General features: G+C 40.1%; 1 protein-coding gene across 2 annotated transcripts in view; it reads left to right on the top strand.

The window, feature by feature from the left end:
- The window catches only part of tmem132e (transmembrane protein 132E), a 409,943-nt gene extending 392,078 nt beyond the window's left edge, over window positions 1–17,865 (top strand). For both annotated transcript variants that reach the window (XM_040032498.1, XM_040032497.1), the window contains exons 8-9: window positions 5,379–5,573; window positions 12,818–17,865. In XM_040032498.1, coding sequence (XP_039888432.1) covers window positions 5,379–5,573; window positions 12,818–13,888 — 1,266 coding nt within the window. In that variant the 3' untranslated portion in view covers window positions 13,889–17,865. The remainder of the gene's footprint in view (window positions 1–5,378; window positions 5,574–12,817) is intronic.
- The last annotated feature ends 398 nt before the right edge of the window (window positions 17,866–18,263 follow it).

Below are 18,263 nucleotides of genomic sequence, written 5' to 3'. Positions count from 1 at the left end.
TTCCTCCTTGTTTTCACAATCAGCAGCGTTCTTTCTGTGTTTACACACACATCGAATGTAACATGTAGCAGAGCCTTCTGTGGGGCTTTTCCACAGCCAGCGTTGGAAACATGGGAAATCAGTAACTGCGGTAAAGGAAAATGAGCCGATCTGAACGAGAACGAGAGACAGTTTGCTGCACTTGATAAGCAAATGCACTCAGGAATACATGACAAACATCAGAAACGGCTAACAGCCAGGGACAAATCTTTCTCCTGGGTTTTCATTTTTAATGTGTCAAAAGCAGAAGCTTCATTTTCCTCCAGAAGTACCAAAAGTTCTCAGCTGTTCTCACCCTCATTATTTTGAAATCACCAGATTGCATCATTGTCCCTGGAATAAATAATAAACCTGACTAGAGATGTCCTCAGTTTTTCTCATTTGACATTCTGGATAATTATTTTGAGACACATTACAGACGTCTTTTTCCTGGGACACTTGGGATTCTGGTAATATGATTTTTTAAAAGACGGAAGAATCTGCTGCTCGTGTTTATGCCAATTATTTATAGATTTAAAGCTGACAGATTCAATTAACTTGAGTACCAAAAACCATCCTCTCCTGCAATTGAGCTATTTTCAGCTTCAGACGATAAAAATTCATTCATAACTAAATACAAACACTTAGATGTTGTTGACTAAACCGCTCTCAAACAACAAGTGCGTTTCATTTTTGCACATAATAAAGTTAAGAGCAGAATCCTCTCCGTGTGCCGTAACTGAACACAACAGACGTCAACCGAATACAAATCAGGGCATATTTGATGCTGGAGAACTAAAATCTCTGGGTTTATGATGTTTTTGATCAGCGGTAAGACCGTAAACCTACTTAAACTTAAATATACTTTTATTTATTTTTTATATAGAAACACATACTGTGAGTAACGTGCGTCTGCCACCCACCACATCCTTTATAGCTTGAACTAATTTCCCTAGATGGGGAAAGTTTTTGACGCACAATACTTGACAAAGAATATAAACAATCTAATGAAACGAGAAGAACGGCGTGTGTGTCGCTCGCTATGTAGTGATGAACACGCCTGGACGTTATTTGCAGGTGTTGCCGTCATCTGGCTGTGGAAGCGCAGGCTTATTTGTGGCTCCTAGACTTTCTAAAAGTACAATAGAGGTTGAGCCTTCAATTCTCCAGCTACAAGGCTTCCTATACCCACTCTACTAAAATCAGGATGACCCGTAAGCCTTTGCTATGCTGCTGTAGGCTCTGGTTGCTTGGGGACTTAAGATGATACACTGAGCACTTCTTTACCCCGCTCTTTCCACACCTGATGCTTTTTCTTTTCTTTTCTTTTGTTCTTTCTGCATGTTATTAACTTCCCGAGATTAACGTTAACTCTCATGCAGCTTGTGTTTTGTCCTGTTTGTTGTTTTGTGGTCTCTGTGCTCTTCTTTTCCCTTCTCTTTCCCCTAAACCTTCAACCACCTGCACCCCAAAGTCAGCCTGTGTCTGCTAGAGGTCTCTTCCTGTCAAAAGGGAGATCTTCCTTACAGCTATCACCTAGAGCTTCCTCATAGGATATCATTTAGCTGATCGTTTAGCTTTTCACTTACAAACGTATATAAATAAGACTGAATTGAATACATCTGAGCCAATCATAGCACACCTGCATCACTCAAAAGTTCTCATTGTCTTGGTTCGGGGTAGAATGCCTGCTCTATAATAGAAGGTTAAAAAAAATATCCTAATAAATGAGTTGTAATGGTACCAAGCCCCTGCAGTGCAGGAAAAGGGAATATTCTACCTCCCACAGCTACTAGAACTACGGAGAAGTTCCTGCGGTCTGAAGTTGACTATAAATGATATATATGGGATCCTCATTACCTTCGGAAAAACATCCATCCACAAGTCCAAGTTTGGCTCAAGGGCTTCAGAAATCCCCGTCTTTCCCATCCACTCCGACATATTTATTTATTTTCCAAAAATCTGTGATCTGTACATTACCTCCTGGTGATTATGCACCGGTGTCATCATGCAATGATGGAGAATGGAGGATTCATGTACAGTAAAAAGGAGTAATCGTGCCATAGACAGTGTCTTAGATATGCATCCTCGAGTAGATGACTGTTACTAACTATACCAATAAATCAGCTCTCACCAGTGCCTCTCTGGCCCCCAGTCAAAGAGCCTGCTCCATAAATCTCATTATCACATATGCAAGAATTCTCAGCGGGCACTGTGACAGTAATCATACTAAGAACAAGTGCTAGTACAGTCTAGTCATGAGCAGATGTCCACAGTTTAAACATGCACATAAGAAAAACGATGAATCAACTCTTTCTGTGCTCATATTTATTCTCTGGGGTTTCGTTTATTTTATTTTATCTTATTTCACTTTTTGTTTTGTTTATTGTGACTTATGTGCAAAATTATTGTTTGAGTGTGGGTTTTTTTCCCTTTATTATTTCATATTTCATATATATTCCTGTGTTTTTGATTTAGTTGAAAAGTTAAAAGATTTGATAGCTCAATTAGATTGATGGTAAAGAATCTGTAGGCAGTATAGAATGCAGAAAAAGGGGTTTATGAGATTATTGTCAGGGTGTATGTGTGCCAGATAAAGCAACAAAAATAGCTTAAACCGTGGGAGGTTCAAATCTTCATACCAAACTTCAGCTTCAGCAGCTGATTTATAGCTCCAAGTGATTTATTTTTCTTAAGCTGAGTAAATGACAGCTGAGGAATAAATGGCTACATAATATACATTTCCAGCATGGATCATAACCGTGAACGAGATTACCTTTTTTGCCATTACAATTCTTTATTTTAAACAATCGATGTACAGTGTGATCTATTTGAATTGTGGGGGATTTTTGGGGCATGGTTGCCAATATTGATTTTAAGCAGTGTTAGCGTTTCTTTTTAGTCACTATAATTGGCCATTGAAAATAGCAGCCACAGCTGACTGGAACGTGAAATAGCAGAAAATCAATTGTAAGTAAACAGATTTCCCTGGCAGAGTCGCACTCTGTCTGACCTCAGCAGGATTTATGATTAGACATGTTTTTACGCAGAAAGTGACTTCTTTTCGCTCAGGACACATCCTTCAGCTCTGTCGGCATTCATCAAACAACTTCAGGCCTTCACCTGTATTTACTCTCCTCTTAAACCGAAGGAAGAAGAAATGAAAAGTTTGACAAGTCGAGCTAAATGCAAATGTTTTTGTTGTTGTTCCCAAAAAGAGAGTGATCCATCATGCAACTGAGTTTTCCAGAAAAAAAAAGTTTTTTCTTCTTCTTTTCTTTTAATTCATCCATCTACTATCACGCCTTAGGGTTCTGCACATTGGTGTATTTGTGGCTGCATGTGTGCATGTTTCTGGGTGCCCAGCAAACCATAACTCTCTTTTCTGGCGCATTAATCCATCACAGGCGAACAATATGGATATGGATATGGAAGTGGAATTTGACTGCAGAATTTAATAGCTGCGTAGAAGATTTTTCCCCCCCTCGTATTTTTAGCCCGTATGCATTTACCGGTATGAAAGATTACTTTCGTTTCTTTATAAAATATTCAACAGTACTTTAGTAACTTTATAATACTTTACTGTGATATGAATGCACCATGGAGGGAAAACTGTGTGTATATGGGAAGCACATTCAAACGCAGAGCAGCTCTCAGAGCAGCATGTAACTGATGCCAGCCATTAACCTCCGTAGGTTAAAAGGACATTAGCAAAGAACACTGTATCATTACTGTATTAAGGCGACGCAAAGTTTGACATCACATCTAATTAGCCCGGCCTGCTACGTTGTAACAGTGCCCTGACTAAGAAAATAAAAGTGAAGGTGTCATTGGAGGTGATAACATGAAGTTGGGGAATGTGAATAGCGTTTATTTAAGATAATAAATAGCAATAATAGTTTGGAACAGCTAATAAATACCTTTTTAATTTGCTTCTATTATGGGAGTTTTCCTTTTAAGCTCAACAGAACTCATAAAGAATCAAACCCAAATTAATAAAACCGAACACCTGCAGATGCATCTGCTTCCTCTGATGACTTGGCTCAAGCCTTCATACGACAAATTACATAACAAATTATTGCTCCAATTTATGCAGCACTTCGATGTGAGCCAAAGGCGACCAAACAGTGAAGAGCCATTTTATTTATATCAAATAATAATAATTTGATGGATTTATTTGAATCCAGATTAATGTCATGCACTACAGGGCAGCATTTTTAATTAAGCGATATCACCCTGAAATATCTCCAGCTGATTACCTGTGATTACGAACAAGAGTGTCTTTCTATTAGAAGCTTTCTGGGATTATATGTTTATATATGTTTATTAAAAAAAATAGGCATTTATCTAAATATGAAGTCTTAAAGTTATTGCTTTGTTCTGTTAGCAAATTACAGTCATTGTTCTTTTATCACCTAATAAATCAGTGAATCAAAAAGATTCTTTTTTTTGCATTTTATTTGGTGAATATGAAATAATCCTGTTATAAAAATGGAAAATAATGACAGGTTTTAGCAAGAAAGGTACAATTTTGCACATTAAAAAAGAACAACAACTAAAAAGTGTTGCGTGGTAACACATTTTGTAATGTGTGTCTCACTTTAACCTACAAATGAGCCAAACTTTGAGCTTTGACTTTTGTTTTAGCAGCATGACGTTTGTATCGATGGGCATAGCTGACTTGCTGTTTCAAGGTTGCACTTGATGGTGATTGGAAAAGCTCGTCGGAGCACCAAACTCATCTCAGGTCTAGCTTCACATGCCTTTTGACTCTGGCTGGAGTTATAAAATGCTTGAGAGGAAAAGATTTCCCCGTCTGACTCTAAGGACAAGGCCACTGCTTCACTGAATGGCTCTTTACTTTGTTCCCGTCCCTCGTGACCTCTGGTTGCAATTGCAAAGTGAAATGATGATATTTTAAAAGTGCTTAAACTACTGGGTGCAGAGGCACCGTCAAAAGCACAGGATTACCCGCAGAGGCAGGACAGAATCTTTAAATGGTTTTGGCATTTCATTTGATGACACTTAGATGGGCAGAAGTGTTTTCTGCTAACAGTGACTTTGATAGCGTGCGGTTGCGTCTTCGAATTGTACCTTGTGTCTGGTTGATGATAGATTCTGTCTCGAGTGTGCCTTTTTTTTTAGGTTTGTTTTCTCACTGTGATAGACAGCGAGGCATTGACACAGAAGAAAGTAGATGCACTGGAACAAACAACAGCACAAAGCACTTTAATCCAAAAGTGGCTTGTCATGGGCTTTATGAGCTTCAGAGAGACAATAAAGCTGTTGTCTATTCTGGACTTAAACGATGTCCCTGTGTCATGTGGGGATGCAATAAAAGCACATCTTTTTCTCTGCAGGTGGAGTCTCCTCTGGCAGTGGATGCAGTATTAGGAGAGGCGGCATTCTCGGTCACAGATGACAAGGTTTCCATCACAGAGCTGCGTGTTCACGCCATTTCAGGCCTGACCCTGTCACTGCAGCCCAGCCCCGGCAACAGCCACACCATGGTGGCCAAGGCAACAGGAATCCAGACACTCGCTGCTCCCAAACAGGTACAGACACGAGTTATCACACAGTGCAGAGTCATTGTGCATTTTTAAACTGCTTTACTGTTAGGTTTAAAATCAAGCCGCAACCTCAGATGAGCTCGGTGTCACCTCTACTAATTTGAGTCACTGAACTCGACTTCTCAAGTGCATTTCTAGGGTTGTTAGAGTTTTGCTTTACTGCTGGTTTACTGTGGTTAATTTATTAGAAGCTAATCTAAAAAGGTGTTTCACTCCTGCCGAGTGAAATTCTTCTACCTTCTTTTGTATGTTATGTAACACTAATTAACAGTTATCTACAAATCCCCAAATCCTATAACAACTTTAAGCTGTGATTTAAAAAAATAAAAAATCCCCCACAAAAAAAAGAAGAAATGCCACAATGATGCTGAAGTAAACAATGCCAAGTCTTTTCCATTTCACTGAAAAATTCATCCTAATTGGAGGCTGGCTGAAAAATGACCCTCGCTGCAGATGTTTGGTGTTGTTGGTCTTGTGGTATACGCAATTTCCTGGATCATTTCTAATTCAGAGCTTACAAAAACAAACAAAATACCAACACACTTGTACAAGTCAGCATGTCCACATGCAGTCCAATTAAACTGGCATGGCAACAGGACTGTGCTCAATTTTAAAATCTGTATTTTAGGTACATATTAACTCATCGGAAAAAACAAGATAGTACACACTCTTATTTAAGGTCTGAATATAATACCAAAACCATTTGAGTATTCCCATTACCAGCAGCTTAATTCAGTAGCTCAGTAGGAGCCTGGATTATGTGCTACTGACTAACACCTAGCTCTTACCATTTTCCTTATTTATGCATCCAGTCTGGTGATATTAAGTTTACTTGTAAATATCATCAACTTACTGCATTTAGACATGAAGACATGCACAACATAACCTGCTGAAGTTCAAACCGAGCATCAGAAAAGGGAAGAAAGGTGATTTAAGGGCTGTTTATCTGTTGGGATTTTCCACCCAACCGTCTCTGGTGTTTGCAGAGAATGGTCTAAAAAAGAGAAAATATTCAGTGAACAGCAGTTCTCTGGGTGACAATACTTTCATTTTCACCAAAGCTCAGAGGAGAATAGCGAGACTGCTTCAAGCTGATAGGAATGCAACAGTAATTTAAATAGCTAGTAGTTACAACCGAGGTATTCTAAAGAGCATCTCTGAATGCACAACGCTTTGAACCTTGAAGCCGGGGTACAGCAGCAGAAAACTACAGCAGGTGCCACTCCTGTCAGCTAAGAGCAGGAAACTGAGGCTACGATTCACAAGACTCAACAAAATTGGACAACAGACGATTAGAAGAGCATTTCCTGGTCTGATAAAACTCAACTTTCAGACCTTGCCATCTGCGACTTTCAGATGGCAGGGTCAGAATTTGGCATAGACAACATGAAACCATGGATCTGTTCTGCCTTGTATCAACAGTTCAGGCTGGTGATGTTGGCATAATGCTCTGAGGCATATTTTCTTGCCACACTTTGGACCCTTTAGTGCCAATCTAGCATCTTTTAAACAGCACAGCCTTTCTAAATATTGTTGCCGACCATGTTCACGTCTTTATGACCACACTCTGTCCGTCTTCTGATGGCTGTCACCAGCCATGTCACAAAGTTCACATCATCTCAAACTAATTTCTTGGACATTTCAGTGAATTCACTGTATTCAAATATATGGAAGCCTGCTTACGCCAAAAAAAAAAGTATCCATAACTTGAACTTTCAAGTTATTTTCTCGAAATTTCGACTTATTAACTCGAAATTTTGAGAACAGTGACTCGAAATTTTGAGTTAGCTCTGCCAATTAGTAATCTACGTGAATGACGTCATTTTCTTTTTACCCAGAAGGATATGGCGCAGAGGAATGCGCGCTCAAAACTGGATCGCAACAAATTGGCGCTTTCGAGAGTACGTTTGCTGATAGTAACGCCATGTGATTCAGCTAATAACAAAAGGATTTCATCAGTTGTGAAGCCACGCTGAAAATACTCAGCAATTTGTGCATTCATGACTGGCCGTAATACTGGTAGCTTAGCTGTAGCATTTGTAGCTGAGGGTTTCAGCTTCCGGGTAACAAGGAAATGACGTAATTCACGTAGATTACTGATTGGCAGCGCTAACTCGAAATTTTTCTCAAAATTTTGAGTTAATAAGTCAAAACTTTGAGAAAATAACTCGAAATATTGAGTTATGGATATTTTTTTTTGGTTTTGTTTTTTTTTATGGCGGAAACGAGCTTCCATACAAATAGCCTCCACAGTCACCAGATCTCAATCAAACGCTGTCAGTCCAGCATCTTCGGGATATGGTGGAATAGGAGAGTCACATCATGGATGTGCAGCAAACAACTGCAGCAACTGTGTGGTGCTATCATGTCAACGTGGATCATCTACACCATGAAGAATTTAAAAAACAGGAGTCTAATCCAGTACAACTGAGGTGCACTTTATAAAATGTCCAATGAGTGGACAGCAGTCAGGAGGTACTAGTTTGATTTTTGAACAAAATGTCGCCAGTTTGATGCAGGTTTAACACGCAACATAGACGACAAAACCATTTCTATGCTAGATTTTTTAAACTGAACCCAGCATTGTTAGCAAGGGCACCATGTGAGGGCAGCTGCAGAGAACTAATAAGTATCTTTGGTCCCATTATATATTACAAAACTGCATATTAGCCAAGCCTGGCAAAACACTTCTGATACGTCCAAATACATTTCCCAAAATGGGTTTTATTGCTCAAGTGAAAAGCACGAAGATGTCTGTGTAAGAGGGGGAAAGTCTTTGCCACTGTTTCTTCACACGGGAGCAAGAGTCTCTGCAATTCTCAGCTAAGAATTAATTGGCAGCCCTGCTTCACCTCGGGAGAAATGTGTGTATGTGTGCGTCTGACTCGTTTTCCCGCTTTGCCCTTTCTCTGGCCTGCAAGTTGCTAAAAACGCAACGACAACCACATCAGGCATCAGTGAGAGAGAAGCGAGCATTAAATTCCAATTCTTCTTGCTTTCCGCTTCTTGGCCACCTTGAAATTTAATTATTGTAATGTATTGTCCTAAGTGCTCTCCAAGGCCGGGCCATAAAAGGCAGCCAATTCCTCTGCCGGCAAACCTCTCAGAGGACTACTGGAGCTATTTCAAGCCATTTGATTCCGTTTCACAGGAAAACTTACTAAATGTCCTCTATTACTCCAGAAATGAATGAAACGCATAAACTATGTATGGAGCGAGTTGGACAATCAAGGTCTTTTTGCATTATTCTGTTCCACATGACACAGTTCAATCCTCTTTGAACTGAAAGACTTCAGCGTTTAAGGGATCTTTGTAAACCACTCCTGTTGCTGTTGTTGCTGCATAGCGAAAAAGCACACATCGCACTTCTGCAACCTTAAATTGATGCAAATGTCACGGAATAATATTTGCACTGCTTATGCATATTTTATAATCCAAGCTGTTCATGTTGCGTTTACATCCATATATATATATTTCTAGATGCCACAAAATAAAAACTTGAGAAAGTTACTTTACTATCATCCATATTGGTAGCTTTAATTCATATCGTGTTGTTCAGATGAAAGAGTTTTGCTTACTATTGCTATACCCACTATATCCACATGTCAGTTCTGAGAAAACACAGAAACACCGTTAAAATTCTTTCTCCACTAAAGTGATGAGTGTAGTTATTCTCCTAGCTGTTACAATCAAGGGCAAAGGCATCCATGAAAAGGAGAACTGAGGTTGAACAGAGGACATGAATTTTTGACAGTGGAGTGTTTTTTCAAATAAAACATGGCAAGCTGCTCACTTACTTTCATCTCAGAAATTCATGAAAAAAGTAATTCTAAAACAGCTGGGTGATCATCTGCAGAGGAATGGTTTATTTGAGGAGTTTCAGTCAAGGTTTAGAGTGCAGCACAGCACAGAAACGGCACCAGTGAAAGTTATGAATGATCTTCTTATGACCTCTGACTGTGGACTCATCTCTATGATCGTTTTGCTAGATCTCAGTGCAGTGTTGACCACAATATTTTGCTACAGAGATTAGAACATAACTTTGGTTTTAAATGAATAATAAATAAACTGCACCGGTTTGAATTGTTTGTATCTAATAGACTTCAGTTTGTTCATGTAAATGGGAAATCTCCATGACTAACATCAAAGTTAGTCATGGAGTTCCACAGGGTTCTGTGCTGAGACCAATACTTTTTACATTATAATTGCATCGCTTAGACAATACTATTAGAAAACGCTAATAGTACTGCATTGCATATTGCAGATGATACCCAGCTTTATTTATTCATGAAGCCAGATGATACAAATAAGCTAGTTAAACTACAGGCATGTCTTAAAGACATAAAGACTTGGATGACCTCGAATTTCCTGCTTCTAAATTCAGACAAAACTGAGGTTATCGCAGCGGTCCCCAACCTTCTTTTGCGCCACGGACCGGTTTAATATCAGACAATATTTTCACGGACCGGCCTTTAAGGTGTCACGGATAAATACAACAAAATAAAATGATACGACCAAGACAAAAACTGTGTTATTTTGTAAATATAATAATAAACACGAATTCACTGTGTAATTGTGTAATTTTATTAGCAGCGTCGTCCTGAAATGCGTCAACAAAATTGAGAGTAACATCCTCCTCTCTGCCCCTTAATGCTCTCTGGTCACTATGGTAACGTGTAAGTATCTCTTTCAAAATAAGACGCACAACTACAACGCGGGAAAAGACCCAGGGAAATGGAGTTAATGATTAAAAACCCTGAAAACCATCAATTTCACACTGGAGCTTCAACTCTAGTGGTCCCCAACCCCCGGGCCACAGACCCGGGCTTGACCAGGTCCGGGTTGGGGGCCGCTAGGTTATTGTACTTGACCATCTTATAAAGATGGTGTCTAGCCCAATACTTTGTCTTGATAGCATTATCGTGTCGTCCAGTAGCTATGTGAAGAGTCATTTTTGACCTTAATATGTCCTTCAGAAAGGAAATGATACAAATATGTAGGACTTTCATTTACACAATATCTCTTTGGATTAGCAACATCCTGTCTCAAATGATTGTCTCAAATTTTGTCTCAAAATCCTGTCTTGAATAATCAGGCCCCATCTTACCTTAAAGACTCCACAGTATCACCCCAATAGTGTACTTTGCTGTCAGACTGCTTTTGCTTTTGGTTCTTAGAGTTTCCTAAAGTAGAATTGGAGGCATATATTACACAAATATTAGTTTACACAGTTTAAGTTTATGTCTGAGCCACTTAGGACTGCATGATGAATTTTTAAAGGTGAATAATGTTAATGAAAATGTCGACAGGTAGAATGACACCCGAATAGCACATTAAAGGACCCTAAACCAATCTGTTAGAGGCTTGGACCAAACATAGGGTTGATATTTCCCTACTTGATTCCCTCCATTCTTTCGAACCAAAAACATCTTTTTTCCTTCTGCGCATTTGTTCTGCACCTACAAACAAAATCTTCCCTCTCTGTCAGTTTTTCCTAATGGTTGGTTCCTGATGTTTAGGCAAGCTGTGAACAAAAGGGACTGTCAGATGCATCCTTGATTACACGGACACCAATGTTGTGGTTTATTCTGCAGCAGATGAATGTTGTCAGGTAACTGCCGTGTTGGCAGTGGCACCCGGGCTTTTTATCCAATTTCTCTATAGGGGAGAGCAGACAGTGAAGAGTGATAGAAAATACAAAAATAAAACCAACACAAGAAGCAAACACAAAGAGACGGACTCATCATTTGGAGCGCACACCACTGCTGTTTGCGCCTCATCTGTCTGTGCTGCCAAACGAACCTGCGTTGTAGCCTTCAGGACAACACAGTCATTTCTCTGCCACCCCTTCCTCCTCTGTGCTCGCAAGTGGTTCGCTTGTGTGCACATCAGAGGCAGGCCGTTTTGTGTGCATGTCGAGGCTTGTACTGAGCAAGGGGCACTGCGGATGCTCACAAATGCTCTGGAGATTTAGGAATTAGAGCAAGTCCAGGACTTCAAAGGCTCAGTTGGGAACAGGCATTCAAATCACGATCAATGCCGTGAAATAACAGGAACCGAACTGTTTAAATATTCTTTGGTGAGGAATAAACATCTACAGAATGGGTTATTGTTTTATCAAAATTATACCTTTGCTTCACCTTGGCCATCAGTCGTCTCTCATCTTGATAAGCGTTGTTATTAACCCATAAATAAAGGGTCATCCTGCTATTACTCATAATAGTATTTAACAAAAGCAAGCTTTCGAGCACATACTGTACTTCACACAAAATAAATGGATTTTCTGTATTTGGTAAAACTAACACATAGCATCATCATTATCTTACATTTATTTCTGCTTGAGATTTACAAAAAAAATTTTTGTTTTAAGTGGATCTATTACGTTCATTCCCAACGTTTTGTTTACGTGTCGGACTCTAATGTTCAAAATAAACCTTGTTTATTTCACACTGGGTGTTGGTGCAGCTCCTCAATCCGTCCACTGCCTGTAACAAGCTGTTATATATAGAAGCTTGTTTCCACTGCTAAATATATAAATAAGTACATTTATATTTTGAGGGACATTTTGAGATAATAAAAGTTTGACTTGTCTCTGCTGGGCAGAAATGTGCTTCCACAGTTTTAGCTCGTCTCCCATTAAGGATGCTGTCTTCTGATTGGCTGAGTGGGGTACTGTGCTGACAGTTGATGACTAATATGACCATATTAGGGATAACTGTTCTTTACTGCATCGTACAGATGCAGGAGTTGAAAATTTGTGTTTAGAGCAGTCTGAAATCTGTCGAATGGCTACAAGTGGGGACATAAACTGACCTCAACATTTGAACTTGGGGTGTATTTAATATAAGCATCCATCATTGCTTAGTGTGTATAGATATTACCCAAAAGAAGGAAAAACACAGTACGTGTAAGAATAACCATAGCTGTTTCTTAATTTGTAAAGTAAGTGCAGCTTGTTTATTGATTTTGGTGCAGTTTTTTATGTTCTTCACTTACTTTCTCCTGACATATTCATCGCGTTGAAATAATTAGAATAACTTTTCTTTGTTTTTCTCATGAACCACAAGTCAAATTACATTCTCAATGGAAAAAAAAGAAATCTTGATTTCAGATTTTTTTTTTGCGATCGGGGCATTTGATGCATTTTCAGAAGTGACATTTTGATACTGAAACAAGAAAAAGTTAATTTCTAGAAATTGAAAATGTATTTCTCTGTTTTTCTCTGACAGGAGGCCAGCTTGTCTGTCTGGATGCTTTTTAGTGACAACACAGCCGCCACTCTGACTTACTTTGATCCCAAAGACTACAACCTCAATGCCTCCACATTGGATGACAAAGTTGTGTCAGTAACCCAGGAGCCTCAGCAACGCTGGCCTGTGGTGGTGGCAGAAGGAGAAGGATCTGGCGAGATGGTGCGTGTGGAGATGACCATCTGTGAGGCCTGCCAGAAGACCAAACGCAAAAGCGTCATCGCATCTGCTGCAGTTTATGTCAAGGTCCGCTTTGGCCCCGAGGAGGACTCTGAGGAAGAGGCGACCACGGAGGGGGAGATTGAGCTGGCACCCGTCACCAGGCGTCCAATCGTCGATCCGAACATTAGCGGACGAATTTATGAGACATCTAACGAGCAGCCTGCCAGTGTTCCCATTGATTACACCAATTTACCTACTATGAGTATCCAAGAGGAACCAACTGAGGGTGAAGAAGAGGAGGAGGAAGACTTTGTGCATTCGCCTCGCAACATGACTGACCTTGAGATTGGCATGTACGCTTTACTGGGAGTCTTCTGCCTGGCCATTTTAGTCTTTCTCATCAACTGCATTGTCTTTGTGCTTAAATACCGCCATAAGCGGATCCCACCTGAGGGTCAGGCCAACATGGATCACTCCCACCACTGGGTGTTCCTGGGAAACGGCCAGCCGCTGAGGGCCCAGTGTGATCTGTCACCACAGCAAGTGGAAAGTCCCACTAACCCTCTGGAGGGCGTACAGACTTGTTGCCACGGGGACCACCACAGCAGTGGCAGTTCCCAGACTAGCGTTCAAAGCCAGGTACACGGAAGGGGCGACGGCAGCTCTGGGGGCTCTACAAAGGAGAACGGCGAGGATGCCAGTTCACCCACCTCTAAGCGCAAGCGAGTCAAGTTCACCACTTTTACCACCCTTCCCACAGAGGAGCTGCCCTATAACTCCATCCCGATAGCAGATGAAGAGGACATTCAGTGGGTTTGCCAGGATATGGGCTTTCAAGACCCAGAGGAACTGCACGATTACATGCGCAGAATAAAAGAAATAGCCTGAGATACGAGGTGCAGCGTCGAGCCCCACTCTCGGCTTTCTAAGAAGAACGTTCCTTTCTATTTTTCTCTTTTACACCTAAGTGAAAGATAATTTTTTCACAGACTAAAAGGTCAACTGTTGTTTTGGTTAGTTTCTTTTAGTTTGCACAGTGCTGTAATCTCATACACGCTCACACAGAGGAGGACGCGAGGAAGCCAAAGACCTGACCAGAGGATCTCGATTGCTAGAGAAATCTGTAAATCTTGGCTATTGCAAACCTGTTTCACTGGGAAGCCGAGCCATGGGCGACGAGAGAGCTGCTGCGGCTCTCTTATTTTCAGGATCTGATTTCAATGAAAGCCTGATACGGACAGGTGTACGGTACCGGTCGTGGCTCGGTGGGACTCTGCAGTACTGTACCTATTCCAAACAAAGAGGCCTTTGATGAGCAAATAACTGTCAAAGACTCTCATGAAAGCTATGTTTTAAAAAAAAATCATATTTTTTCTTTTGTTTTTTTGTTTTTCGCCAAAGTAGGAAAAGCGTTCTTTTAACGGTAAAACGTTCTTCATAGTTGTTGTTGGTGCGGCACACTCATGATTTGTACTCATGTTCATTCCTTACATTTTTCTACATTTCATAGGTAGTCAAAAGCAGTGCCCTACTACTACTAGTCCTCATGGTCCTGAACAAATCTTAATGCCTTATAATAAAAAAAATGGTCACAGTTCACTCGTATATCAGCGCGGACACCCTGTTTTCTCACGACGGCTAGAGACAGTGTAGTAAGAGCTACTATGTAAAATACTACGACTGCTCTCCAGCATGAGGAATAAATACAAAGAGCTTGTGCATTGCGAGGATCTCTAACAGTCTTTGCATGGAAGGGGATCTTGAGGCACAATCAGCAACTTTTTTTCCAAATTTGTAAATGTTTATATTGTAATTATATAATCATTCATACACATAACTAAACTGAATATGTTATCATGCATTACACGCATGCCATGCCATGCCATTCCAGGCCAGGCCAGGCTTGCATACATGCAGACATTCCTCTCTAGTATATGTATATATTGCATCGAGCTGGAGCCAGTTCCAGCTCGAACATTCGACAAGCTGCTTACTCCAAGGTGTACGAGTGGAAGCTGGTTGAAGTCTTGAATATTTTATAGTCTTGTGGTGGGCTGAAGGTTCCCCTCGGTAATGTTACAACAGAACTGTAGATTTTTAATAAATGGTATCACATCTGACTGTTGAACGAGGGGATTTGCTATGCATCAGACTTGTAATAGATTCTAATCTTTTGATGATTTACTTCCCTTCCCCAAGTTTGGCTGGCCCTCCAGCCTTTTGGAAAAATAATAAAAAGAAGAACTTCTAATGGAAACATTCTCACTGAGCACAAGATCCTCTAAACTCTGCAGGAAACGCCATCCATCCTTAAAGAAGGTTACGGAATAAATCATTGATTCTCTTCCATCATTTAAGTCATGACCATCTCATGCTGTCACACTGTTTTCAGACACACCTTTATGTGGGCCCTGTTTCGATTTTCTATTCCGGTGAACTTGTGTGTAGAGGTCACAAATTTACTTCAAATATGAACGGTGTCAGAGCGTAGTAGCTTTTGCGGGGAAAATGCTAAATGTGCTTCTGTTACTCCAGCTGTGAGGATGATATGGGTGCGGGTGTGAGATCATGTAAATGTACCTCAGGCTTTACTGACAAATCAAAGCGGTTGAAATCAACACAGCCTAAGTGTTGTTGTGCAGAAGTGTTAATTGCTGTCTTTTAAATGTTTACTGACGTGGCTTTCAGGTAAGCTCAAGCAGAAAAAAATGAAAGCTCTGGAGGGTTAAGCGTAAAATATCTGAAGACTGAAAACGTCGCCAGGCAGAAAGATACATAGTAACCGGGAGCAGGGCTGATAGTATTTTTAATTACACTTGCCCTGTTAGCTTGTCTGCTTTATAGTACTTAGAGAGAATAACTAGAGACGACTTTAAAGGTTGATGTTATTCCAGCTCTGATCTCACATAAAATAAGTTCTTTTCAGGACTAATGAGACAAGCACGAGATTTAAAAAATGGCTTTCCATGTAACTCTGCTTAACTTCTGTAGTGTGCATCTAAGGGCTTGGAGTTTTCTTTTGTGTTAACTGTCTAATTTGGATCCTGCAAATAAGCAAACAAATGTGACATGCTTCTTTTTGTGGCTCTATTTGTCACTCAAAATGTATTTTGTTGCCATTTTACCGCCTTTAAGACCCTGGAAAGGGTCTGGGTAAAGACCCAATCCAGAATTCCTCTCACTGTGGCAGCTGTTATGCAAATACCAGCTTCTTCAGATGAAAATATAGAATTAAAGACATATTTTATCTGTACTTTAAAAATTTCACTGATTGACAATCTGAAGGCACGGTCACTCGTAGCAAATACAAAAGCTGTTACTTTATTTCCCATTGGAAAACCACATGTTTCAACACTCAGTGTGACTACCTACCAGCAGCTGGATTAATCCTTTCAAGGGGCCAGTTCACCGCAAAATAAATACAAAGACATATTTTAAAATATATGGTATGTGGTATTTCCAGGTATAGAGGTATCAGCAGGAGTATTGTTCTCCTTCTCTTGAATATAATGAAACCAGATGGCTCTTGTCTTGAGGCGCTCAAGGTTGTTAAAACCTCAACAGCAATGTCTGTTTCAGAAATCCTGAACCAGTTCCTTGAAAAAACCTCTACAAACCTCGCTTGGAGCGATTTCTTCTTTAAACTATTTTCTTTCTACTGTCTGCAAACACTAAAAACGAAGCGTGCGGCTTGTTAACATTGCAGCTCAGCTGTAAATGAAGGCTTGACGCTATTTATGTTGTTTACATGATGTCACTCTGTCACTAGGGTGTGCTTCGTGTCATGGGTAGATTGATGCTTTCTCCTGCACTGTGTTATGGTTGGAGGGTGTAGTTGGGTGAAGAGAAAATAGTTCCTGCTGTACATGTAAGTGCGCACCACAAGGTTTGTGGATCGCTTTGTGTAATCAGGTCATGATCTATGTGATGAGAGCTTTTTTTTTCTTCTAGAAAACTGGGAAAACTGGGAAAATCCCAAAAAAATGACATGATTAAATATCACTACAACCCAGAGGTTTAGTTTAGGGTGAACTGTCCCTTTAATTCTTGTCTGAAAGTGGGCGTGAGATTATTTCTCATCACTAAACTGTACTTTTCCATATATTACTTGTATATAGACCCACAGCTGATCTACATAAATCCTGGATTGGGACTTTAAGGGTTTGATTTGCTGCATGCCCTCTCTGTGTTCCATGTGGTTGAAAAGAATAATGACCAATTCTGGTTTTAATAATTTTTAAATCTGTGTTATCGGCTACAAACGAGACGACGGTCCAAGCCCGACCTCCTTCAGCTACGACATCGACATGTTTTCCTGTGAACTAGAGAGAAAAATCAGTTTGAGTTTTGACTTCAAATGACGGTCTCTCAGGATGAATGTAGAATTCCTAACTAAGCCTGGTTCTTTTGTGATTAGTGTTAACCTGGTTAGTCTGATCTGGTGACTTTACAGATTAAGTGTCTAATAGCAGCTTCGGTTTTCACACGTTTCTTCCCCTCCTCGCTGACGTACTCACACAGTATTTAATACGTTATTTTTATTATGATTTTTACATCCTCCAGTCCCTTCCTGCTTTGGCAAAGTGTAGATATTGCTCATTTTGTATCTTCTTCAAGCTGCTAATAGAAACTTAGACTGCTTATAACATGTAAATGAAGATTTTGAATTGTATCCCCACCCTCACCCCCGCCCATGGTGAAATGTGCACAACGTGCACGGCTCGGTTGGCTGTGCCAAGTAACCACCACACTGACTATAATATTGTAATGTACAGAGCACTGTTAAATTTCCTGTATTCTCTTGAAAGCAAACCCTTGTATTTTCCCGTTATATGTAAAGTACTAAAGAAAATGCAATACACAAATGGCAGTGTCGTCTTTGCTTTGCTTTCCATTGTTAACACGAGTGGGAATTTTTTCATCATCTTGCATGTTTTTGGCACGATGTGTGCTCCGTGTCAGCGTGAGTTATGTCAAGAATTCAGCCTCAGTAGCTTCATATATGAAGGGACGCTCTGACCTTGAAGGATTTTGGCTCATTGGGTGCCTAATATCTCACAGGGGGACCTGATTTATACAGCATGTGAAAGTAATGGTGTTACGCACTTTTTTGGAAGTTATTATTTGTTTATGCCGATTTAAAATTCAAACCTCTTTTTATCTTACGGGTAACAGATCCATTCAAGGGCAAGGATGTGGAGACAAAAGACGAGGTTAATTTAAAGCGTTTTTGTATTTTAATGATGCATCGTCTCCTAGTGCG

Source organism: Simochromis diagramma, unplaced genomic scaffold (genome assembly GCF_900408965.1).
Source record: "Simochromis diagramma unplaced genomic scaffold, fSimDia1.1 OVJJ01000216.1, whole genome shotgun sequence".
Lineage (NCBI taxonomy): Eukaryota > Metazoa > Chordata > Actinopteri > Cichliformes > Cichlidae > Simochromis > Simochromis diagramma.
The sequence above is the reverse complement of the archived record's forward strand: the minus strand, read 5'-3'. Positions and strand labels throughout refer to the sequence as shown.